Consider the following 24,492-nt stretch of genomic DNA (forward strand, 5'->3'; position numbering starts at 1 on the left):
AATTATATGATGCCTTTATTGATTCTAGGCAACTGGCTGAAATAGATTTCAGTACAAGTTCCTTCACCCACAACAGGCGTGAAACAGCACCGTTCTCGAAGTCAACCTCTTACAGTTACTGAAATTCACTTGAGGAGCTTGAGGGCCGTGTTGAAGGGGGCCAGGTTCTCGCACGCCCTCATCCACTTCTGCACATTGGCCGGCGCGGTCCCACCACAGCCTCCCGCCTGCTGCAGCACCGACCACAGAACCACGTCAGCCACGGTGAGTTCATTCCCAACAAGCCAGGGGCTCTTCCCGAGAGCGGAGTTCATGGAGCGGAACACGGCGGCTTTCTCTTTACTGCTTCCCTCTTGTAGCTGAAAGATCGCTATATCCACCCAGCTATCTATGAGGGTTAGAGTTACAGCATCCTGCTTCTGGCCAAACAGAGAGAACAGGAACCGTGCGATGTTCCCTTCTCCTTCGATGGGACACATTGTTTGGACGCTGAACTTCATCTGAGTCTTCGGCACTGAAAGGCAAGAAGCACACGGTGTATGGTAGCGCGAGCGTCCCCGGGAAGAAGGGCTTCAGCAACAAAGGGGAGCGGGGAGTCGCTGATCACCGGGAACTGGTGGCAAGGGAAAGAATTTTCACGAACATCACGTTTTATCTGTCTCCAAGACATGTATGATTAAGAAAGTTTACACCGGATGTTTACAGAATGCAAACTCTATGTTAAAAAAAGTAACCATTTCTGGTATTTGATCAGGACCGTTTTCAAGCAAGAAGGGACCTCAGACCATCTTTTCCAACCTCTGTGCTTCAGAATTTGCAGGATGAGGACTGGAAACCAGGAATCCCTCTCTACCCTCACAAGGTTCATCTGTGCTCCTTTTCCAGAATTACCCCACACGCTTCCTAGACTCTTAGGGAATTTGACCCGACGGCAAGTAGCCGAAGAACGTCACGGTCCTGGCCCCTTGCTGCCTCATTCCAGAGCCTACGAGCGCAGCCAGTGCCCTGTGCTTACCATTCTTCCAAATCAGAGTAAAACCCAGCTGATACTCGTGACGCGGCTGTTTTTTAGACTGCTCGCCAAAGCACCTGAGGAGGTTTTCCGGCACGCTCTGGACTGCGGAGTGCGTGTGAACGGTGGACAGGACCCTGTAGTGGCCACACAGCAGCCGGTGCAGCACGAGCAGGGCCAGGGGAGGGGAGGCGGGGTTCGCGTTGATCACGATGTCTTTCAGTGCCCCGTAATCCTGCGGGGAGAAAACCCAAACAGCGAGTGACGTGAACAGCCACTTGAGTGCGTGGAGTTGTACCCGGTGCTGTTCTTAGGGCCGAAGCAGGGTTGCTGAACAGAATCCTCAACGCCCACTATCACCCCACCTCCCAGCTGAGGAAGCTCGTCCTGGGGAGGCAAATAACCTGCCCAAGCTCACTGAGCTCAGGAAGAAGTGCAGCAGGGATGTGAGCTGACTCCAACCCCTTAACCTCTGCACTGCGGGCCCCCACCAAATAAAATGTTGACTTTGCTGTGAAATTAGTAAAACAACACATTAAGAATGACAGTATTCGTTCCTAAGTTATTAAAAAAGAAAACCACACAGTCACTCCATTTACCAAATCTTTCCAACACCTGACCCCCTGACAGGATAGTTTCTACATCAATTTATGTGTGAGTTACGCACACTGTGGGTCAATGAAGTGTCCCCTAAGGACCTTGGCTCAAAATGTCATTGGTGATGGCAAGTGGGCAAAGTCTAAAAAAACTAGGTGTTAACTAAAGGACTAAAACATACTGCCCTTTTAAATGCAGACTTTATTTCATACGTTCGCTCTTAATAACAAACTCCTATAATACCATGGAGGCCAAACTCAAATTCCTTGGCTTTCTGTACACAGCCCACCACGATCGGACTAGGAGTCTCCCCAGTCCTGACTAAAGCCCGTCACATCACCCTATGATGAATGCTTTGCAATCCTCTGAACACAGCATCACTCAATGCTGTGCCCTGGGACACCCTCCCAGCGCCTGAGACACTGGCACAGCTGTGCGTGATCACCAACTTGTCCACCAGACTGGCTCCCTGGGGGCCCGGCCGGGTCTCTGGGTCCCCGGTGCGGGCAAATGTACCAGGTGATCAAAGAACCCAAGTGCAGAGGTGCCGAGGTCACTGGGAGACCCTGCAACCCCGCCTCCACATGTTAGGTCTTCACGCAGGAGCACTTCTACCACCAACTCCAGAGAATTCTTGGGACAAACCCTTTTGTACTCTCAATACCACCACTTAGAAACAAGACTTTCTTTTTTGCATATCAGACTGTCACCTAAATTAGCTGAAGCCTGCAGACTGATCTTTAAAGGTGGCAGATGCAACTTAATTCTAAGACTGCAAACTGAACGTAGCAAAAGACACTTGATCCATGAGGCTGTGGCTGGGCGGCCAACGCTCTGAGATTCAGGCGGCTCTCAGTCAGGATGGACTCGCTGAGCCTGAGAAGCACTGAGCTGACACTGGTCTGTTTGTCCTGGCTCGGAGGCTGCTAGAGTGACGCCCATCTCTGGCCTGCGTCACACGCCGCCTCGAACGGTGGGGAGCTGTAACTTGACTCCTATGCCTGCCTAGGGATCCTCCCAACTCTTCTGCACCAGGTCTGAGAAGTCAAGCGGCTTTAGAACTTGCTTTGGCTTCACTCATAGCTCATGAACCTATTCTGTGTAAAGGCACAATCACTTAGGGGAGGAAAAAAGAACATGCTCTTTGTACCACCTTTGAGAACTAGAAAACCAAAGCTTGAATCACAGGAGCACGATTTTCTGGCACGACAACCACCTAGCCTCCGATGTTCTTTAGCGCGCTCCAGATGAACTCACCGTTCCGAGCACTGAATTTAAGTCCAATGCACTGGTCGAGAAAGCAGTGGGCTCATCAGCTTGGATTATGTTGGTTACATCCACGTCTGCATCTGGTGTCTGAATCATCTTGGAAAGGCCATCAACTGCAGCCTTCAGTTCATACAGACGTTTTAAAATATCATCTTGGCGGGACTCAAGAGCTTGAAGAGATGGGTCAGACTCTTCCTAAACAAACCAACATTGAAACGTTCATTTCCTCTAACAAAACAGCAACGTTTAAATTTGATCACTTCTATTGAATTCCATGAATTCATCAAACCCCCCACCTCTGAAAAGATATTAAAACGAAGCAGCAGAATCATGTTGGTTTTCCCACAGTCCAAGAGGTGCTGCAAACTGATCCACAAATGCTTTAAAACAAAAGTGACTGAAAGCCATTTTGAAGTTGTAGGACTCCTATTTAAGAACAGACCATGGAAAATGAACCCAAATCATCGTTCTTTGTTCTTAATGCCAAATTAGTTCAAAATACTTTGCTTATTTAACAAATAGAAAAAGATGGGGGGGGGCAGTGAGAATGTAACTCAGCAATTTATACTAATAGAAGGGAAAATGGGGACCACAAGGAGGCTGAACAAAATGTGTCATTTGACTTGGAAAGGTAAGTCCATGGGGTCAGAAGATCAATTCCCCACATCATTCTCAACGCAGTACTGGCCCTCTCGTACCTTAGAATCATCCAGAACTTTTTCACTGCTGAAATGTAGAACTTCGTAAGTATGGAATGCTTATGTCCTTCGTTCACTGAATCTTTGCATCTTTCTTGCCTGGTATACTGACTGCTACACAATAATATTTGCTGAGGAAAAAAATCTCAAATCTCTACACACTTAACTTTAAAAAGCACTAACAAGAGCCCTCTCGATAAAGTCACAATGTACAACCTATTTCCAGATTCATTAGCTCTCATAACGGATAATCCATTTTGAGCCCAGAGAAGAATATGTTAAGTCCTAACCAGACAGAACCGTCCATATGGCAGGGACCTCGAGTTGTCTGTAAATACGCTGGTATAGGTACGTGCTGGTAAGCCGGATGTCGCACAACACCGCCCTTTCACAGACTCAATGCATCACCAAGTGCTGTCCATTTTCTGGAATCCACTGGCTTCAAAGCTTGCCTACACTGTCACCGCCCAAGTTCAAGACACCACTTTTCACCTGGTCTGCTTCCACTGGCCACCCCTCCAATCCACCTCTAAAACGGCAGCCAGAGAGATTAAAACAAATATGGATCCCATCCCCCACCTCCATGTTAACCTAGCAGGCTCTTTGCCTAAAAGGCAAAGCCCTTAACCTGGCTTGGGAAACAGCCTGTATGACCTGTCCTCTGGTCATCTCCTCTCACATAGTGCTGCCCGCTGGCTGTGCTGTCCTTTGGGTCCCTAAAATACACCATGCCCCCACCTGCCACGGGGCTTTTATTCTGTTCCCTCTATCTGCGACATTCCTCCCTCTTCTCCTAGAGCTTAATCTGCACTTTCTCACCTCCCCTAGCCTGCCGCTCAAACAGCAAAGACATGAAGATGACTGACCTGTGGGTGGAGCAAAGAAGCAAAAAGACTTCAGTGTGCCGAGGAAACAATTAGGTGCCGACCGGAGTAAGTCTGAACGCAAAATGTGACATGCAGGGAGGGGTACTAGTGTGCGGTATCCTCCTGTTCCTCAGTGACAGTCCTCAAGGAGCATGCCAGTCACCTCTAGCCCGCCTGATTTGTGCCTTGTGTGTGCAAGAGCTTGCTCAATTCTACAAATGGCAGTAGGGTCCCTGACGTACCCGGGCAAGGAAGTGCCTACTGGATTCCATGCCCGAGTCAACCCAGTAAACAATGCCTGAAACGAATGCATTCCTACCGTGGCCTGTGACTGGGAGCCCCGCACAGCTTGAGTTTACCTGTCTTGATGTGAGAAATGAGGAAATGCTCAGGATCTGCTTTCCCTTGTTTTCCTGCTCAGATTAGATCATGACTTGGCATATTGTGTTTATCCATTTTATATGTATTTTAGAAGCAGTTTATTCTTTGTGTTGCTCCTATTTGCCTTTGATATGCTTGCTTTCTAATTATCTGCCTATATTGTTCTCATCTGCTAACCAAGTGGGCCTGGGTGTCTTCTAGGTTAGTTCACAGTTGAAAGGCCAAGAGAGTTAAGCAGCACACCAAAAAAAAAAAAAAGAAGGTCTCAAATGAGATGTGACATTTCCAGCTCCGGGTCTGGGTTTTGTTTTCAGTTCCGTGAGACTGTCCAGTGGAGCAGCACTGGATCATCGTGCTATTTCTGTCTTAGTTCCCTAGTGAGACAACTGCATCATTGTTTGCCAACAACCCAACCACTTGCCTTCCAATCTACGCAGAAGACTTTAGACGAAGTGAAGGAGGGGGCGCCTGGGTGGTTCAGCCAGGCCTCCAACTCTTGATCTCAGCTCAGGTGTTGGTCTAGAGTTGTGAGTTGAAGCCCCGCATTGGGATCTGGGAAGTGGTCTACCTGGCCCAGGTGAAGACGGCCCCCCCCCCCGAACCCCCAGCCCCCCGGGCACGCCCCAGGCCAGCCCGAGCACGGGAGCGCCCGCCGCAGCGCCGACGCACAGCCGCCCGCAGAGGCCCGGGAGCCAGGTCAGCGGAAGGCAGCCCGACACAGCGGGGCGCAGACTCAGGACACACCGACCGGGGAAGCCGGGCACTCGGGGCGCTCACAACGTCCTGTTACCCTGGGTAGCAGGGGTGACAATGGCGTTCGCTTTAGAGTTTCTCACAATTAGCATTTACGTGCCCCTCACTTTTCTGTGCCTACAATTTGGTAGAAAAGCTTTAGTAGCCATAAGCGGAAAAGGAAATAGATACAAGAGGAATAGCTCTTTTAATAGACACAGCGCGCACACGGAACTGGCGGGAGCGTGAGGCCGGGGTGCGGCAGCCAGGTCGAGCGCCAGGGTTCGAGGCGCCCGACCCCACGGGCCCGGCCGCGGCGCCTGCGCACTGGGCGGGAGGCGGGCGGGTGGGATTAGGCGCCTGCGCACTGGACCGGGTGGAAAAACTTACGTTCAAGCGGGTGGGGGCGGGGCGGGCCGCGCGCTCCTACCTGCACGTGGCCTGCGTCCGGCGCGGGGCCGCCTGTCCTGCCGTGCACGTTGGGGAGCCGGTACATGCAGGTGGGAAGCTCTACACGGAGAGACGCGCTGCCCCCGTGATAGGGCTTTACCTGGTACATCGGCATCGTGGGAGCCGAAGGACGGAAGGTGGCAGGTGAGGGACACGAACACTCAGAAACCGTCCGAGACCACGAGAGACTGCGGCCACCTTCTTTCCGATCCGGCTGCGGCCTTTCGGGAAAGCGCAGTCCGTGTGGTCTAATTGGCCCGCGCCCTCTGGACGTCACGGCCTCGACTTTTTACACAACCAATCGGCAAGAAGGAGGCGTGGGAAGCGCCGGCTGTCCCATCCGGAAGGGGCGGGGCGCAGTGTCGGAAGCAGCCAATGGGCGGCAGGAAGCGGAGCCTCCGTGGGAGCGGCGGCGGGAACTGTTCCGAGTCCCGGAGGCGGGTCAGGTTCTGGATCCATGGAGAGGGCCGAAGGGCCGAGGTGAGCGGTGCGTGCAGTGTCCCCTCGCGGTCGCCCTCCCTGAGGCCCACGGCGTTCCAGACCCCGGGAAGGGAGGGGAAGGAGACCGCGGCGCTGGGCGAGCCCGCGTGGAGGCCCCGGAGCGGGCTCCTCGGCGCTCCCCGGATCCGCTGGCCTTTGGGGGCGCTTTGCGGGCGGGGTGGGCGGGGAGATCCGTCCCGCTCCCAGGCAGGCTCTGCCCAGACGTCTGGACGCGTCCGTGGACTGGCAGCCGGAGCACGAATCCCAGGAAACTGAACTCATTTCCTTTCTACCTGGTTTCTTTCTTTTCTTTTTTTGAAAATTGAGGTTATTTGGGGGAGGCTTCAAGGCACATGCTAATTTGCGTAGCCGCACAGTTTTTAAAAATGCAGAACTTTCGCATCCCCTTGAGTACGTCACTGCTGGCTGGTAAGCCAGTTCGGAGGGGCGAATCTCCGGCTAGCGCTGCTGCGTTCAGTGTCAGGTTCCTGAACCCAAATTCGCTGTCCGTGTGTTTAAATGTTTGATCCCCCGTCCTCAAAATAAATATTGGAAGTGGATTTGTGGCCTGTGGTGTGTTGCCAAATAAGCAAGTGTCAGAGAAGCTTCTTTCCATTTTGTGTTGTCATCTGCAGTTTTCTTATTTAAGAAAAACCTGAGTGAAATTTTTTGCAAGGTAGAACGAAGAGTAAAGATGTTTGTTGCTTATTTTATAAGGGTTTATTGAGGGTCTGCTGTGTGTTAGCAGTTGTGGGAGGCTACCCAAAGATTTCTCTCGCAGGGAGGCTCCTGGGTTCCATTAAACCCACGTTACCAGTTAAGCCGCTTACAAGAAATTGCTATATTAATGAACATAAGGAATGCATTCTTGGGATGAGCAGGAGTTTGCCAGGCAGAGGAGGAAGAGGGGAACGGTCGAGACCTGTATAGACAAGGTGCAGTGTCTAAAAGAGCTTGTGATATTCAGGAAACAGTTTGCTGTGACTAGAATATAGGTAGAATTGGTGAACAGAGGATTGGAGAGAATGAGAGAAAAGTAGACTGGGGTCTGGTTTTTCATATGACTAGGTTTTCATATAGCAGACAGTGGAATGCTAGTAGATTTTTTTTTTCCTAAAATGTATTTTTTTTAGTAATCTCTGCACCCAATATGGGGCTCAAATCCAGGACCCCGAGATCAGGACTCCCATGTTCCTCCAAATGATCCAGCCAGGCACCCCTATGCTAGTAGTTTTTTTAAGCAGAGAAGTTATTTGTCCAGGTTTGTGATTTCTAAAGTAACTGGCGGTAGCATGGAGGGTGGTTTGGAATAGGGAGAGAGTAGAAACAAATTGGTTGTATAACTCTTTAAGTAGGTACAGCAAGAACTTTAGGGGTTTTAGCCAAAACAGCAGTTGATAGCCTGGATTTGGAAGGGAGATTCAAAGGCTCCTGTGGAAATAGTTATATAACAGGTACCCAATTTCTAAGATGGTTTTGATTTTCACATAAACACTGTGTGTTTCCTACCATACCCTTGGGTTTTCAAATCAAGTGAGAAGTGTTGCTTTCACTTTTCAGAAGAAGATCCCATTGTTGCCAAAGATTATTGACCCGTAGGTTGAGGGGTACATGTGTTTCCTCCATGTAGATCCCAGCATAATTAAATTTCTAAATATCCATTGCATTGGAAGTATCTATTCAGAAGATTTTTTTGACAGAAGTGTAAGACTTGTAGGACAACATTTATATATGTGAATGTAGTAGATGGATATGTTAATCTAATAAACGAATGCGTTAGACACATTAACTATTAACAGAGATGAATCATTTCCTGCAGTTAAAACCAGGATGAAAATACATAAATGCATACTCACTTTGTTTCTTGTAACTGGTGTCTTTAGTACAGAACTTGCTAAGGCCATCAAACCTATCGATCGGAAGTCAGTCCATCAGATTTGTTCTGGACAGGTGGTACTCAGTCTAAGTACTGCTGTGAAGGAGTTGGTTGAAAATAGTGTGGATGCCGGGGCCACTACTATTGGTAAGTTTGGGAGAGTTTTAAGCCACAGGGAACCATCAGTTTATACTCCTTTATTCAAGAAACGTTTGTGATTGTAATGAGACAATCAAATGTTGGTATACTGAGAAATTTTATTTTTTAAACTTAAATTTAGCATCTCTTAGGTACCTAATACTTAGGTAGATAGTAGTAATAATAAAAGCAGTTAACGTTTATCGTGTTCTTACTAATGTGCCACATGGCTATTTTTAAGATGCAGAACAACCTTATGAGATAGGAATTATTGTTGTTGTTATATTTTATCTGTTTTACAAATAAGAAAATGAAGGCACAGGAATTTACTTTTTTTGAGGTTCTAATAGCTAGGATAATATTCTGGGAAGTCTGATTCCATAGCCTAATCTCTTTAATGACTATGTTAAAATTATCCTTTTGAAAGAGAGATAGGAAGGAAGGAAAGAAAATAAAACTATTTTATCTGGGTTAATAAATTGCCAAGAAGACCTTTAAAAAAAGGAAATATACCAAATGACAATAGTACATTTAAGTGAATATAGTTATGGCTCATCTTTGCATTAGGTAAGTTATAAATAAATACTGTTAGTATAAAGGCTTTTAATGCATCAATTCTTTGAGAAATTAATATGTTAAACTTTTCAGATCTAAGGCTTAGAGACTATGGGGTGGATCTCATTGAAGTTTCAGACAATGGATGTGGGGTAGAAGAAGAAAACTTCGAAGGCTTAAGTAAGTTGGATTTTTCTAATCCTGTTTTAAAATATCTGGGCAAAATGTTTCAAAAACTTTGAGTAACACTGTCTTAGGAAACACAAAAATGACTTTTTAAAAACCAGTTACTTTGGTAGGTATTGTGAATATTCAGTGGCATATCACTTGAGACATCTTGGGTCTTACTGTGCACCTCTCTTTCAGCTCTGAAACATCATACTTCTAAGATTCAAGACTTTGCTGACCTAACTCAGGTTGAAACTTTTGGCTTTCGGGGGGAAGCTCTGAGCTCACTTTGTGCACTGAGGTGATACAATATTTTTGTCTACTAACTTGACCCCTTATAAAAATCTCTCTGAAAATGAAAACGTATGGATTAGAGTCATTGCTTATACTTTTCCATCCTGAAATGCCTCAAGCTCTAACTTCCACATTCCGTTTTATCTTACTGCCAATCTACGTGGTAATACTTCTGAAATGTAAGCAATGAAGCGAAGTAAATAGTCTTGTAAAAAAATTGTTGCCCTTGTTAAAGCAGTAACTTCTCAGTGTCAAAATAGCACAAAGACTATAAGTTACAGACAGGTCGGTTTTAATTTATTAAAACATTTAGGAAAAAATTTAACCAAAGTTCTTATTATATATAACAGATTCTAAATTTATATGAATAATTATTTATACATTGGAACTATAATATTTTTTGGATCCTTGTTAAAAATTGTGTTAGAACTGTAGGAATAAAACTGAGAAATATATCTTTATTCGTTAATATGTAAGCTTTGAGATCTTTTGTTTTGCAGTTTATCCAAAAAACAAATATCGAAGCTTTTATCAAAACAGAACATTTACAGAACTCTCTGTCTCACTGTCTGTTAGGTGCGAAGCCTTAGATTCTACGATGACTCCTCACTCATAGAAACTTTCTTGGATGATCTCAGAGGGATCAGCATTTTTTCAGGCGGGGTTTTAGAGAACAGAAGTAAGAAAATGAGCATGTGATGCCCAGCACCTGTGAATTTCTGACCCCGTGGCGCCTGCTCTCTCTCACAGTGATGTGACTATTTCTACCTGCCACACATCGGCGAAGGTCGGGACTCGACTGGTGTTTGATCACAATGGGAAAATTGTCCAGAAAACCCCCCACCCACGACCCAGAGGGACGACTGTCAGTGTGCAGCAGCTATTTTATACACTGCCTGTGCGCCATAAGGAGTTTCAAAGGAATATTAAAAAGGTACAGTAAATCCAGAACCCCAGCTTCCCAGAGCCTTGGTGGCGTAATGTACATACGTAGTAAAAGATCTCCCTCAGTGAATTCTCTTCCCTGAATTTTTTTGGGAAGTGCTTAGTTTGCCTTTTCCCACCAAAGACTGAACTTCAGGTTGATTTACTCCCATCAAAGCACATTTATTAAGCGTTCTAACATGGGAATGGGTTCCTTAAGAAGTAACATATTTTAATTTTATCTGTAGTTCTGTTTGTTTTTATTAAAGATTTTATATATAGAGAGTGTGTGCACATGAGCAGGAGGAGGAGCAGGAGGGGGAGAGAGAGAATCTCGAGCAAACTCTGCTGAGTGCGGAGCCCGTTGGGGGGCTTGATCTCACAACCCTGAGATCGCAACCTGAGCTGAAATCAGGAGTTGGACACTCAACTGACTGAGCCACCCAGGTGCCCCCTATCTGTAGTCTTTTAATAAGATTATTTTTCTTGGTTTCCTGAAAAATGAATTATTACAACTTTTATGAATTTGAATGAAAATGAAGTAGCTAAGTATTATATAATTGTGCTTAAAACAGTTATAGGGACACCTGTGTGGCTCAGTCGGTTAAGCCTCTGCCTTCGGCTCAGGTCATGATCCCGGGGTCCTGGGATCGAGTCCCCCATCGGGCTCCCTGCTCAGCGGGGAGCCTGCTTCTCTCTCTCCCTGCCGCTCCCCCCTGCTTGTGTTCTGTTTCTCTCTCTGACAAATAAATAAATAAGATAATTCTTTAAAAAAGTAGTTAAAAATTGTGCATAAGTGTATATATATGTAATTACACTTCATATAGTTACAGTTTTATAAAAACAAAGCAACTGGCCTGGGATGTGTGATCATATGTGCTTTTTGCTGTCTCTCTTGTGCTTTTCTGTTTTGTGTATATATATTTTCATAATCAAAAAGTTATTTAAATATATACAGCTAAAAAACTTTCTTGTAAAGCAATTTGAACTGGTTGTAACTATGGAATTTCACAAAAATATATATTTACTACAGGTAAAACTTATACATTATTCTTATTTATTTATTAAAGATTTTATTTATTTGTCAGAGAGAGAGAGAGAAGCAGGCGGAGGGAGAAGCAGGCTCCCTACTGAGCAAGGAGGCCGATGCGGGACTCGATCCCAGGATCCTGGGATCATGACCTGAGCTGAAGGCAGATGCTTAACCAACTGAGCCACCCAGGCGTCCCTTTCTTTTTTATTTAAAAATGAAAAAATTTTTGTATAGAAAAAAACTTTTTTTGTACTTCATGGTAAAAAATTAGTGCTTCAGAAATTATAGGAATAAAGAACTCGTACTTGCCAGAGATGACCACTGTTGACAGATTGGTCTGTGTCTCTCCAGACTCCTCTTAGTTTCATGTGTTTATAAATCTTGAAAAAAAAATTTTGAGGTAAGTTATAATTAACTAGTATAATGAAATCAAGCAATACAGAATATGAAGCATTTAAGTAATGTAGAGTTGTATGTGGTAGAAAGTTGATACTGTTTCTGCTGACCTCCCAGGGTTGGGTGTATATCCAAACGTGTATACAGATGTATAGAACCTTTATGCGTATGTTTCAATTTTTATCTTAACAATTAGGATCCTATTATACACTGTAGGTATCTTTTTTGGCTGACTCATTACTTTATTCTTTATCATTCTGTCATGATGTGGATATCCCATAATTAGCTCCTTGTTGATGGTTGCTTATTATGTTCTTTTTAATTTTTCACAATTACGGATTGTTCCAATGAACATTTTTGTAATATGTATTTGATTGTGCCAATCTTTCTATAAGAATAAAATTCTAGAGGAAGGATCACAAGGCCTAAGGGAGTGCACTTTTTGATTTTTGTAGCAGCAGGCATGGGGGCGCCTGGGTGGCTCAGTCAGTTGAGTCTCTGACTCTTGATTTCAGCTCAGATCATGATCTCAGGGTTGTGGGATCGAGCCCGGTGTCAGGCTCTGTGCTGAGTGGGGAGTCTTCTTGAGATTCTCTCTCTCCCTCTGCTCCTTCCTTTCCCCTATCCCTGCTCATGCTTTCTCTCTCTCTAAAAATAAAAAAAAAAATAAATACAAATGGAAATAAAATTAGAGCAGTGGGCATGGACACCATGGGCATGAGAGAGGTGTGGCTAGAAACCTAAGCCTATGAGTTCTCTTTTACACCACGTACAGAGATATACGTGGGAGATGATTCATGGCTCATTCTTTCAGGGATAATCTGCCTTAGTTGTGCGCTGATATGAGAACCTTGAGTTGGATGTTTTAACTTGAATCATTTAATTCTTGTAGGGTTAAAGTAACGTGGAATCTTGCATTTGTGTTTTTTACACAGGAGTACGCCAAAATGGTCCAGGTCTTGCATGCATACTGTATCGTTTTGGCGGGCGTCCGTGTCAGTTGCAGCAATCAGGTCGGGCAAGGGAAACGGCAGCCGGTGGTATGCACCGGTGGGAGCTCCAGCATAAAGGAGAATATTGCATCGGTGTTTGGGCAGAAACAGGTAGTGGCGACCAGTTATTTAAGAAACATTTTATTGCTCTCGTAGTTAGAGCAGGTTTCCATTGTCCTTTCCAAAGAATAGAGAATAAAATCCAGTAATTCATTTTCTTTTTTTTAAAGATTTTTATTTTCAAGTAAGCTCTACGCCCAGCGTGGGGCTCGAACTTACAACCCCGAGATCAAGAGTCGCACACTCCACGGACTGAGCCAGCCAGGCACCCCTAATAATTGATTTTTGAATTAGGTACTTATCGCAAAAATTAATTTTTTTTTTTTAAGATTTTATTTATTTATTTGACAGAGAGAGACACAGTGAGAGAGGGAACACAAGCAGGGGGAGAGGGAGAAGGAGGCTTCGCACGGAGTAGGGTGCCCAATGTGGGGCTCGATCCCAGCACCCTGGGATCATGACCTGAGCCAAAGGCAGACGCTTAACGACTGAGCCACCCAGGTGCCCCCACAAAAATTAATGTTGAGAGCTGAAAGATTGTTTTATTTTATTCCAGAGAAGAAAACACTCCTTTTACTCTCCATCCAAAAAAATATGTTGTGGGCAATGTATTGGTTATGGATAAGTACGAGCTCAAGTAGTTCATCTTTCTAATAAAAAAATCACAATTATTCTTACTGCCAAAAGCAGCCGTCGAGACTCTTTGTGCTCTTAATGTGAGTAGCCTGACCAGGGAAAGAAAACACAAAAAGCCCTCATTCTGTATCTTCCTTTCTGAAGTTAGGTTCATCCTATTTTTGTTAGGAATTAACTGTGAATCTTGTTTTCTTTTAGCTGCAAAGCCTCATTCCCTTTGTTCAGCTGCCCCCTAGTGACTCCGTTTGTGAAGAGTACGGGCTGAGCCAAGCTGATGCTCTGAATACCCTGTTTCAGTGAGTAGATTTCTGTGGGGGGGAAATTGCAATCAAACGTTTTCTCTGGAGTTTCTTGTTTTTAAAGATAGTGATTTTAAGGCTTATAGTTTCTTTTTAAAAAATTTTTAAATTTATTTATTTTTTTAAAGGTTTTATTTATTTATTTGAGAGAGAGCGAGAGAGAGTATGAGCAGGAGGGAGAGGGAGAAGCAGACTCCCCACTGAGCAGGGAGCCTGCTGCGGGGCTCCATCCCAGGACCCTGGGATCATGACCGGAGCTGAAGGTAGACGCTTAACCAACTGAGCCACCCAGGCGCCCCAGAAAAAGGATTTCTGTAAAGGGGGCTGTTACTTAATTTGTTCAATATTCTGGGTCCCTGGTGCATTTTAGGGAGTTTCCTGTTGAATTCGCCTTTGTCGTAAAGACTATGTTTAGTGACCAATTAGAATAACTTTTAATTTACGTGCATGTTGTGCTTTATGGGGATTCGGCAGAGCGTAATAAGAGGCTGTTCCTTTAGTTCATGCCTTCCACAGCATCTTGTCCGGCATCATTACTTTTACTGTAAGAAAAATTGGCATTTTCCCTACTTGGGATTGAATGTGGGACAGCCCATGTCGCTCACTCTCCCTCCACTTGCCTGTGACTTATATGCCTAAAATGAAAGGTGGGGACTCACCGTGGACAGTCTGTTCTTACGGAAGTGCGCATATCCCTGAGGTAGTTCACAAGTAGAGTAAGCACTTTCACGACACCTTAGTAGACAGGAGTTTGCTGATGGAGAGCAGATTTTTATTTTTATTTTTTTTTTTATTTTATTTTATTTTTTTTAAAGATTTTTTATTTATTTATCTGAGAGAGAGAATGGGAGACAGAGAGCATGAGAGGGGGAGGATCAGAGGGAGAAGCAGACTCCCCGCCGAGCAGGGAGTCCGATGCGGGACTCGATCCCGGGACTCCAGGATCATGACCTGAGCCGAAGGCAGTTGCTTAACCAACTGAGCCACCCAGGCGCCCCTGGAGAGCAGATTTTTAAAGGGCAGGGAATGTAGGCAGATATCATGAATACAAGTAGTTGGACTCCCTAGACAGCCAGTGGGATCAGCTGGAAGGTTCCAGAATGTGAGTCTGAGGTGAAACTCATTCCATGCATGGAGGCCAAGAATTTAGTAGGGCAAGTGTGAGAGAGCTGAAGCAAATCCGTTCCGAACCCACTGCATTGCCTGTGGTGGATTTGTTGACCGCAGGAGCTGTAGAACATTCCAGAAGGTCTGTGTTCTTTTTATGATTTATCAGAATGGAACACAGATAACGCATTAACTGAAATGTTAATACTTAGCACAGTATCCTATTTTTATTTTGTTTTTACTTTAAGAACGTGCTCTCTGATGTGTTACTAACCCTTTTCCTTCTGGAATCCTGCCCTTACTGTATGAACATTGAACAGCATCTCAGGCTTCATCTCTCACTGCGCTCACGGTGTTGGAAGAAGTTCAACAGATAGACAGTTTTTCTTCATCAATGGGCGGCCTTGTGACCCAGCAAAGGTATTTAAAGATTTTTCTGTATTAGTCTTTTCTTTTTGTCTTTAACTTTTGATTTTATTTATTATCTAATAAGGTCTCCTGACACAGGCAATTTACATGAAACGTAGGACTTTGACTCAGAAACATGGCTTTAAATTATCTTATTTCAGCCATTTAAAGAAGTCTACTGGGCGCCTGGGTAGCTCAGTTGGTTAAGTGACTGCCTTTGACTCAGGTCATGATCCTGGAGTCCCGGGATCAAGTCCTGCATCGGGCTCCCTGCTCAGCAGGGAGTCTGCTTCTTCCTCTGACCCTCCCGCCTCTCATGTGCTCTCTCTCTCTCTCTCATTCTTTCTCTCAAATAAATAAAAAATTAAAAAATAATAAAGAAGTCTACTATACAGTTGTTTCAATTATGCGTGTGTGTATGTGTATATACATATCGATAACCCACATCTTTATTACCATAGAAATTATCACTATTTGTAGAAAGTAAACATCTCAGAACATTCACCATCATGTGGACTTTTCAGTCAAGACTGACACACGAGCATATGCTTCGTATTTTCTCCTCTTCTGTCCATTTTTCAGGAAAATTAGGGCCCAGATACCTTCTGCCTCCTACTGAAGCTGGTCATCCTGATAGGGTTACATGGGTATTAGTGGTTCAGTTTTTTAAGATTTTATTTATTTATTTGTCAGAGAGAGCGAGAGAGAGAGAGAGAACACAAGCAGGGGGAGCGGCAGGCGGAGGGAGAAGCAGGCTTCCCCCTGAGCAGGGAGCCCAATGCGGGACTGGATCCCAGGACTCTGGGATCATGACCTGAGCTGAAGGCAGATGCTTAACTACTGAATCACCCAGGCATCCTAGTGGTTCAGTTTTGATTTTGCATCTTTAGCAACATTGTACCTGAGTCACAGGTTCTGATTTCCAGTGATACTTTAAAATGACTTTTAACAGATGTGGTTCAACCTCTGCATTTTCCACTGCATTATAGAAGGTGCAATTTTATAGTTTGTCTCTGACCCCGTTTAATAATCGCATTATAAAGTCATGTAAATACATTTCTCTGTACATTAGCATGTGTTTAATGAGCATTTAAATTGCACCTGCAGCATGTTAACAGCACTAGAGTTAACATAACTAATAGATTAGGCTGCGCCTCTGTCTTTTGATATTTCTTCAAAAGCGTCCTTGGATTGGAAAAAGATTCAGGCTTAGGGGTTGGTGATTAAAAATATCCCTTTGAGGGGCACGAGGAAACTTTTTTGGGCAATGGATATATTGATGATTTTTTTTTTTTTTTTTTAAAGATTTTATTTATCTATTTGACAGAGAGAGACACAGCGAGAGGGAACACAAGCAGGGGGAGTGGGAGAGGGAGAAGCAGGCTTCCCGCTGAGCCGGGAGCCCGATGCGGGGCTCGATCCCAGAACCCTGGGATCATGACCTGAGCTGAAGGCAGACGCTTAACTGAGCCACCCAGGCGCCCCTTGATGATCTTGATTATAATCGTACTGACCTTGACTGTAAACTTAACCAAAGTGAATACTTTGAATACATGTACTTTATTGCAGGACCCCTCTGCCTTGATAAAGGCCTTAAAATGCCTTAAAATGCATCCCTCTAGTTAGAACAGCGTGTTGGGGGACAGACGTTCTTTTTTAATCTTTGTTTTTTATGTAGGTTTCCAGACTCGTGAACGAGGTCTATCACATGTATAATCGACATCAATATCCATTTGTTGTTCTTAACATTTCTGTTGATTCAGGTAAGTTCCACTGAGCTCTCTGCCACATTGGTGACTTACCCATAAAAGAATAAAGTGAAATTATAAAGCACTGATATGACCGGAAAGAGACTTTTGTAGCAATACTTACTGGCAATGTATTTTTCTTTTTTGTTTTTTTACATACAGACTTTTAATTTTATAGATTAATTTTTTATACAGGCTTTCCTGCTTTCTGCTTGAGACCGGGTTACTTGTATTATCAGAAAAATGTGACTTTTTCCTGGCACCCAAGGGAGAAAGCAAACTAAGTGTTCTCCCTGATTTTAAAAATAATGCATATTTTTCTTCCGATTGGGAAAATTCTAGTTTATTGTTACCTAGTATTTTTTCTAGGCACTTAGAGATATGTACACGCCTTAAAAAAATAGGTAATGATATATATACCTACTCATATCCTTTGCAGGGAGAAAATAATTTTGAGTAAGTTTGTATTAAGCTCTTTATCCTTAGACATGAATGTTTTCTTCCTTATATGTCATTAAAAATTATTTAGAAATATCATTTTAGTAGCTGCATTCATTATATTCCAAGGTACTGATGTATCTTAAACTCTTTTTTTAAGATTTATTTATTTGAGAGAGCATGCACGTGCATGCACAAGCAGTGGATAAGGGGCAGAAGGAGAGAATATCCAAACAGACTCCCTGCTGAGTGCAGAGCCCGACGTGGGGCTTGATCCCATGACCCTGAGGTCGTGACCTGAGCAGAATCCAGGAGTCAGACGCTTAATCAGCTGAGCCAGCAAGTTGCCAGTATCTTAAACTTTTTAATTTTTAGCCTTTTTTAAGCTGTCTTCAGTTTTTAGAAATTTAAATACTATCCTTATAATTAAATTGTTATCTGTAACTTTGGTTATTACTTAAGATACATTTCTAGAACTAGAATTACCGTGTCTGTGACTGATCATGCTGTATTAATTCACTCATCTACCAGTGGTATACTGGGTAGTGTTATTTTTCACCAAATTCAGTGGGTGATAGAAGGACCTCATTTTATTTTTTTATCTTATCTTATTTTATTTTTTTTTAAAGATTTTTTATTTATTTATCTGAGAGAGAGAATGGGAGACAGCATGAGAGGGGGAGGATCAGAGGGAGAAGCAGACTCCCCGCTGAGCAGGGAGTCCGATGCGGGACTCGATCCCGGGACTCCAGGATCATGACCTAAGCCGAAGGCAGTCGCTTAACCAACTGAGTCACCCAGGCGCCCCAGAAGGACCTCATTTTAGCTTGTAGTTTTCTATCGTATGTTTTCATGTGTTTATTTGCTTTTTTTTTTTGTAAATTACCCATTCGAATATTTGCATATTCCATCCATTTAATAAATGGTTCATCTTTTTCTTGTTTATTTGAAAGAGTTAATTTTATAGTTTATGAATATTAATCTGGACATTGCAATGTTTTTAATAGTACTTTCAGGGGGCACCTGGGGGGCTCAGTCGGTTAAGCAGCTGCCTTAGGCTCAGGTCATGATCTTGGGGTCCTGGGATCGAGTCCCGCATCGGGCTCCCTGCTCAGCGGAGAGCCTCCTTCTCCCTCTGCCCCTCCCTCTGCTCATTCTCTCTCTCTCTGTCAAATAAATAAATAAAATCTTAAAAAAAAAAAAGAGTACTTTCCGTGAGTGCAAGTGAAAAATATAGTAGATGGGGAAATTTCTGTCGTTAAAGGTGATTTTAAACACAAGAAGTATCTTTTTTTTTTTTTTTTGCCTTAGAATGTGTTGATATCAATGTCACTCCAGATAAAAGGCAAATTTTACTACAAGAGGAGAAGCTTCTGTTGGCAGTCTTAAAGACATCTTTGGTAGGAATGTTTGATAGCGACATCAACAAACTCAGTGTCTCTCAGCAGCCGTTGTTGGATATGGAAGGTGAGAGAAATACGGACAGCTTCTTAAACTCACGGCTATTGTGATGCTTTCCCTTATTTTTTTCCTGAGGGATAGTTTTTTTTGACACGGAACGAAATCTCCTCTTTAGACAGAGGATGTGTCACACTCGACAGTGTAGAGCTGCGGACGTGAGGAAATCTGATTAACGAGAGAAATGGCAGGCACGTGGGGCAGATCTGGGGATGTGGTCTCACCAAGACTCACCAAGACTCACCAAGACTCGTTTCTCTTTAGTAAACACCCCTGCTTCGCTGCAAGCCTTTTGTTCATTTCCAGAGCTCTGAAAAAGCCGATTCTGACCACCTTTGCCCATTTTCTCATTTCTTTGATGGAGTGGGGAGTTTCTGGGGCCCTCCCTCTGCCACTTTCCCACACGTCACCCCCGTGCCTTCTACGCTGAGTGGCATGTTGGAATGAGCATTGCCACAAAGCTGATCCAATATCTGTAATAGTAATATGCACAGTTATTATTTCACTGCCTGGTCATACGTGATCAGCCATCTGTTTAAGTAGTTTGATTCTTTTTTATCCAAACCACGTGCAGCCGGGACATCTGGGAGGGGACCAGAGTTGAGGCCCAGATGCCCTCCTTGGCAGAGGGAAGAGTTGGCTATTACCTCCCCTGATGGCCAGATCTGCTCCTTGGGGTGCATCCTGTCTTCTGTAGGCCAGCCTGCCCCGATCTCCATGTTTGTATGTGTAGAGATGGAGGTGGTGGGTGCCCCTCATTGTGTCCTCCAAGGGGGGGAAGACCAGAGCTGCCGAGGGAGCTGAAACTAGGGTTTGGTGGAAAGCTAAGGTGGCAGGTGAGTATTGCTCCTAGGGAGAGGAGATGGTTTGGGGATGAGGCTTTGTAAACGGAAGGTAGAGGAGTTGCTGTAAGTCAGGGGCTTGGGGAGGGGCAGGGATACAGAGCAGCTCTGTCCTCTCGTTCCCTAACATGCCAGGGGTAGGGAGAGGTGGGTTTGGAAGATAGCAGGCAGGCTCTCGTTTTGATAATCCGGGAATAAGGTGGAGGTGAAGCTCCCGAGGGCTGGGGTGGGGCATGAGCACAGAAACTTGGACAGTAAAGTGGCGGAGCTTTGATGTGGACGCCGGGAGCCCCCATCGGCCCTGCTTGCTCTCGGTGTGGGGGTGCTACGGATGTGGGTGTGCGTGGGGATGGGGCGGACGATGGGCAGTTGCATACACATCTTTGTGGAACGGGCTAGGGTGGCATCTCTGAGCCCACTCACAAACACTTTGCCAGAGGCTACCCTATAAAGATAACCTGCTCAGAACATTGGGGCATCCTGAGGCACGGTTGAACCAATGTCCCTTTTCAGCCATTTAACTGAATACAGAAACACACATAAGTGTGTGAGCCCTGAGGTCAAGAAATAGCACCCCTAAACCACCCTGGGACCCCTTTTCTTACACCGCGCCCCCCCCCCCGGTGGTGACCGTTTTCCTGACTTCTGACACCACGGATTCGTTCTACCTGCTTCTAATTTGAAGCCACCTAGTATGTGGGCTTTTTTGGGATTTGTTTCAGCGTCTCGTATGACTGGGCCGTGTCACATGGGGCACCTGATGCGTCCCCTCTCTTTGCTGTGCAGCATTCCCTTGTATTTACATGCCGTGGTTTGTTTGTGGACAGTTGGGTCGTTTCCGGGATTGGGCTGTCGTGACTCAAACAGCCAAGAACTTCCCCATCTGTGGCTTCGGCGGGCGTGGGTGCCTTTTCCGATGGGAGCCGCAGTGCCGGCCCGCTTAGATTCAGGAGCTCCCCCCGGAGGGTTTTCCAAAGCCATCCTACCGATTTCACTACCCCCGGCAGCATGTAGACATTCCTTTTGATCCTCGCCCTTGCGAACTTCTGTTGTGTCTTAAGTTTTTACCCGCGCTGGTGAGTATAGGTAGCGTCCCGCTGTGGTTTTAATTCGTGTGCCCTTTATGACGAACGTGGAACCGTTTTCATATGTTTGATCAGCCGTTTGGATCCCTGCTTTTGTGAAGTGACTGTTCCAAGTGGAAACACCCTCTGATTCCATTTCCGTGTAGCCCCTGATACTCCTCTCTGTTCGTTTATCTACTCAGGTCACGTAGTAAAAACGCACTCGGCAGAAATGGACAAGCCTCAGCCAGCAAAGCCGGATAGTCCCACTTCGTCAAGGACCGGAGGAGAAGAGAAAAGGGCAGTGACCATTTCCAGACTGAGAGAGACCTTTTCTCTTCGGCACACCACGGAGGACAGGCCTGAGGGCCCAAAGAGCCCTGAACCGAGGCGGGTTTCCCCAAGACAGAAGAGACACGAACAGCTTCCTGGCACTTCAGGCTCCCTCTGCACCCGGAGGCCCGTCCCTGGCACAGGCTCGCGCGGCCCCCAGGAGGAGATGATGCGTTCAGATAAGGGCCCCTATGACCGCAGGGACAGAGGGGACACGGAGCAGGACTCGGGGCATAGCCGCCCGTCGGCCAGCCCAGAGGAAGGGCTCGGCACCCCAGAAGTGGGAGGTCACGCCAGCAAGGAGTTTTCCCAAGGAAGTGTGGAGTCTCGGGAGGAGTCACCTGAGACTGACCGTCGCTCTGCAGACCCCGAAGGCCATCTCGACCAAGAGGATGGCAGTCGGACACGTAGAGTCTTGCCTCGGCCCACCGACGTGTCCTCCTCAAACACAAAGCGTTTTAAGAAAGATGGAATCCCTTTCAGTTCTGATGCCTGCCAAGGGTTGGTGAAGACTCAGACCTTGTCAGCATCTCAGGTTGACGTGGCTGTTAAAATCCATAAGAAAATAGTGCCCCTGGCCTTTTCTATGCGCTCTTTAGCTCAACGAATAAAGCAGTTGCAGCACCAAGAACAGCGAAGAGAAGGTGCACAGAATTGTAGGAAGTTCAGGGCCAAGATTTGCCCGGGAGAAAACCAGGCCGCAGAGGAAGAACTCAGAAAGGAGATAAGGTAAAGTTCTTCCTTAGGAGGATTTGTGCTCGTGACCGTGAGCTGCGGCAGGGAACAGGCTGATCCTTCCAGGCTCTGCTTTTGCTCCCCTGGGTGTCTTCTGCTCCGCCCGACTCTCCTCTCCTGACTTAGGGCATGGGTGTGGCCCTCCTCGGCTCCGGGGTCTGGTCCTCTGGCTGCTGGACAGACGGACCTGCCTGAGGGCCTTCCCCACACCACAGACCTGGCACATCCCCACCTCAGACCTGCCCGAGCTCCTCTCTCTTCCTCTCCCGGCCCCCTTTCTCTTTGCCTTCTCAGTGCTCCTTCTTGAAGATTCTAATTTTGGAGTCCGTCTCCACTCCACGGATTGGTCATTAATTAGCCTTGCTGGTGCATCCTTGGTGATGCTTTTTCCATTCACCTCCTTTTTGTTGCCTCTCATGCGTGGCAAATTAATTTTCTTTAAAGAACTCTTTCTCTGTGAAGCCTTCCCAGAATCGTTTCCTTAGATTTTCTTTGCACATCCTTTCCATCAGTCAAAATTAATCAGTGTTTCCTTGACCCCCACCTCATTCCTCTTTGTGAAGGTTTCCAGCTCACAGCAACTCCTCCCTGCACTGAATTCATGGTGGTTTTCGGAGACATTGCTATTTCTTGTTATTGATTTATTTTTAAAATAATTTTATTTTATTTATTTATTATTTTTTAAAAGTTTTATTTGTCAGAGAGAGAGCACATGCGTGTGCATGCACACAAACGGGGAGCGGCAGGCAGAGGGAGAAGCAGGCTCCCTGCTCAGCAGGGACTTGATCCCAGGACTCCGGGATCATGACCTGAGCTGAAGGCAGATGCTTAACCGACTGAGCCAACCAGGCGTCCCCCATTACTGATTGATTACCAGAAACTGTAATGCATTGTCAAACTTGTGATTTCCAGAGGATTGCCTCCGGTAAGGCTAAGTAATAAAGGGAGTCAATTTAAAGAAAACTATTAATACTGATAGTAGAAAATACTCATCACCACCACTTTGTTGAGAATAATCATATACAACGTTGTGACTTCTAAAAATGATGAATTCTCTTGAAATATTTAACTTTTATCTTTTTAAATGTTGTATGTGTTTTGTCTGAGCAGGTACTGACGTGCTGTGACCTGTACGGAGTGCATTGAGATTTTGTGGCACTTTTAGTCTGGACCACTAGGCTTTGCTTAATTTTGACGATCAATTCTTCAACAGCAACCATTATATTATATTCCCTCGATATCCACAGTGCCTAGCTTACATTGAGAAGGGTTTTCAGGAAATAGTTCCTTTAACGCGTGTGTGATTAATGGAGGTGAACCTCTTCGGGTGGGCTCTGGGGCCTGTGAACCCTGAGGGATGCAGTGATGAGCCAGGCTCCTTGCTCACGCACACGCATGATCGTGGAACACGTGCTTGATGAGGAAAGACCTGGAAGGTGCCCAAAATGAAAACTAATTATACTTTCCCTTTGGATTCTTTTAGTCCTCTCAGTGAGTGAAATCAACTGTAATTTTTAAAAATAGTGATTTTTTTAAAGATTTTGTTTGTTTGAGAGAGAGCGAGCATGAGCAGGGGGAGAGGCAGAGGAAGGACAAGCAGACTCCCTGCTGAGATCATGACCTGAGCCAAAGGCGGATGCTTAACCAACTGAGCCACCCAGGCGCCCCTAAAAAGAGTGATTTTAAATCAACAAATACTCATCGATCACCTGTCGTCATGGTTCTGGAATTTGGGTGCACATAACAATCGATGAGGAAGCTTGTTCGAAAAGCAGAACCTATGGCCAGCCTCAGGAGATTCTGCTTAGTAGATCTGGTAGATTGTGGGCATGGGGCCCAGGAATCTGCATTTTGACAGGTACCCCAGTTGGTCACTTGGAGAACCCTGATCCACAGTGGGCCCAGCATTTGCTTCTGGCCTTCAGTGCACGGCTGCTGGATCGCCTCTTGGTTCTGAGCTGTGGTTCTGCCGAAGACTTTTTCCTGAGACACATTCTGAGTGAAAGATTAGGCAGTAATTGAAGGTACTGTGGTCGTGTTTACCAGCTTTTGTGTTTATATTTTGAGTTATAACTAAATACATCAAGTCGTAAAGTTTTGCTATGTTTTAGTTCCTGGTGGGAGATAGACCTGCAAAGACAGAATGCCTGAGTCTTCGGGTCAGTACAGGTTCTTCCCGTGGGGAATCTACCTGGGGAGCCGGAGCACAGAATCAGAGCCAGGGAGTAGGCCTTCGTGCCGCTTACCCGTGTGTTGCCTCTCAGCTCAAATCCGCTGTACTTTGCCCTACTTTGCAACCCTGGCGCCTGGGCCTTGTAAGCCTTCTTCTCTGGGGCGCTGCCAGGCTTTGTCAGTAGGGGGCGCCGGAGGGACACCGCAAGACACTGCCCGAGCCCGGCTTTTCTCCTTGCTTCTTGGTGGCCCTTGTCCTTTCCTCCTACAAGGCAGCCGCCAGCAGCAGGCCCAGCATTGCTCACTCTCTTGCTGCAGCAGACCTAGCGGA

General features: G+C 45.6%; 2 protein-coding genes across 9 annotated transcripts in view; one reads left to right on the forward strand and one right to left on the reverse strand.

The window, feature by feature from the left end:
• On the reverse strand, positions 1 to 6,260 carry AIMP2 (aminoacyl tRNA synthetase complex interacting multifunctional protein 2). 3 transcript variants are annotated; one of them, XM_036123603.2, is made up of 4 exons: positions 6,106 to 6,260; positions 2,867 to 3,073; positions 1,016 to 1,247; positions 1 to 514 (listed from the first exon to the last, which is right to left on the reverse strand). In XM_036123603.2, exons 1-4 carry the CDS (start codon positions 6,118 to 6,120, stop codon positions 126 to 128), a joined length of 843 nt encoding a protein of 280 aa, XP_035979496.1. In that variant the 5' UTR covers positions 6,121 to 6,260; the 3' UTR covers positions 1 to 125. The 3 variants fall into 3 exon arrangements, with proteins under 3 accessions (XP_035979496.1, XP_035979494.1, XP_035979497.1); XM_036123601.2 differs by having other exon boundaries at positions 5,986 to 6,254; XM_036123604.2 differs by lacking the exon at positions 6,106 to 6,260 and adding an exon at positions 5,245 to 5,376.
• The window catches only part of PMS2 (PMS1 homolog 2, mismatch repair system component), a 26,071-nt gene continuing 7,824 nt past the window's right edge, over positions 6,246 to 24,492 (forward strand). Inside the window, exons 1-11 of one of the 6 annotated variants that reach the window (XM_036123587.2) lie at positions 6,246 to 6,492; positions 8,374 to 8,508; positions 9,148 to 9,234; positions 9,421 to 9,523; positions 10,267 to 10,450; positions 12,805 to 12,972; positions 13,756 to 13,853; positions 15,284 to 15,383; positions 17,050 to 17,134; positions 18,869 to 19,024; positions 21,125 to 21,983. In XM_036123587.2, the coding sequence (XP_035979480.2) occupies positions 6,381 to 6,492; positions 8,374 to 8,508; positions 9,148 to 9,234; positions 9,421 to 9,523; positions 10,267 to 10,450; positions 12,805 to 12,972; positions 13,756 to 13,853; positions 15,284 to 15,383; positions 17,050 to 17,134; positions 18,869 to 19,024; positions 21,125 to 21,983 (2,087 nt within the window). In that variant the 5' untranslated portion in view covers positions 6,246 to 6,380. Of the gene's footprint in view, positions 6,493 to 8,368; positions 8,509 to 9,147; positions 9,235 to 9,420; positions 9,524 to 10,092; positions 10,451 to 12,804; positions 12,973 to 13,755; positions 13,854 to 15,283; positions 15,384 to 17,049; positions 17,135 to 18,868; positions 19,025 to 21,124; positions 21,984 to 24,492 lie in introns of those variants that run through there. The other 5 variants (XM_078074314.1, XM_036123588.2, XM_036123590.2 and 2 more) reach the window with 5 other exon arrangements.

This window comes from Halichoerus grypus, chromosome 6 (assembly GCF_964656455.1).
Source record: "Halichoerus grypus chromosome 6, mHalGry1.hap1.1, whole genome shotgun sequence".
NCBI classification, from domain to species: Eukaryota; Metazoa; Chordata; class Mammalia; order Carnivora; family Phocidae; genus Halichoerus; species Halichoerus grypus.

Bases quoted from the DNA above. Each gene is read 5' to 3' on its own strand.
- AIMP2 (XM_036123601.2), bottom strand. From the start codon at position 6,120: ATGCCGATGTACCAGGTAAAGCCCTATCACGGGGGCAGCGCGTCTCTC. The intron at 3,074-5,985 runs GTAGGAGCGCGC...TGGTTTGTTTAG, and splicing joins CGGACGCAGGCCACGTGCAG to GAAGAGTCTGACCCATCTCT. The intron at 515-1,015 runs GTAAGCACAGGG...CTTGCCTTTCAG, and splicing joins TACTCTGATTTGGAAGAATG to TGCCGAAGACTCAGATGAAG.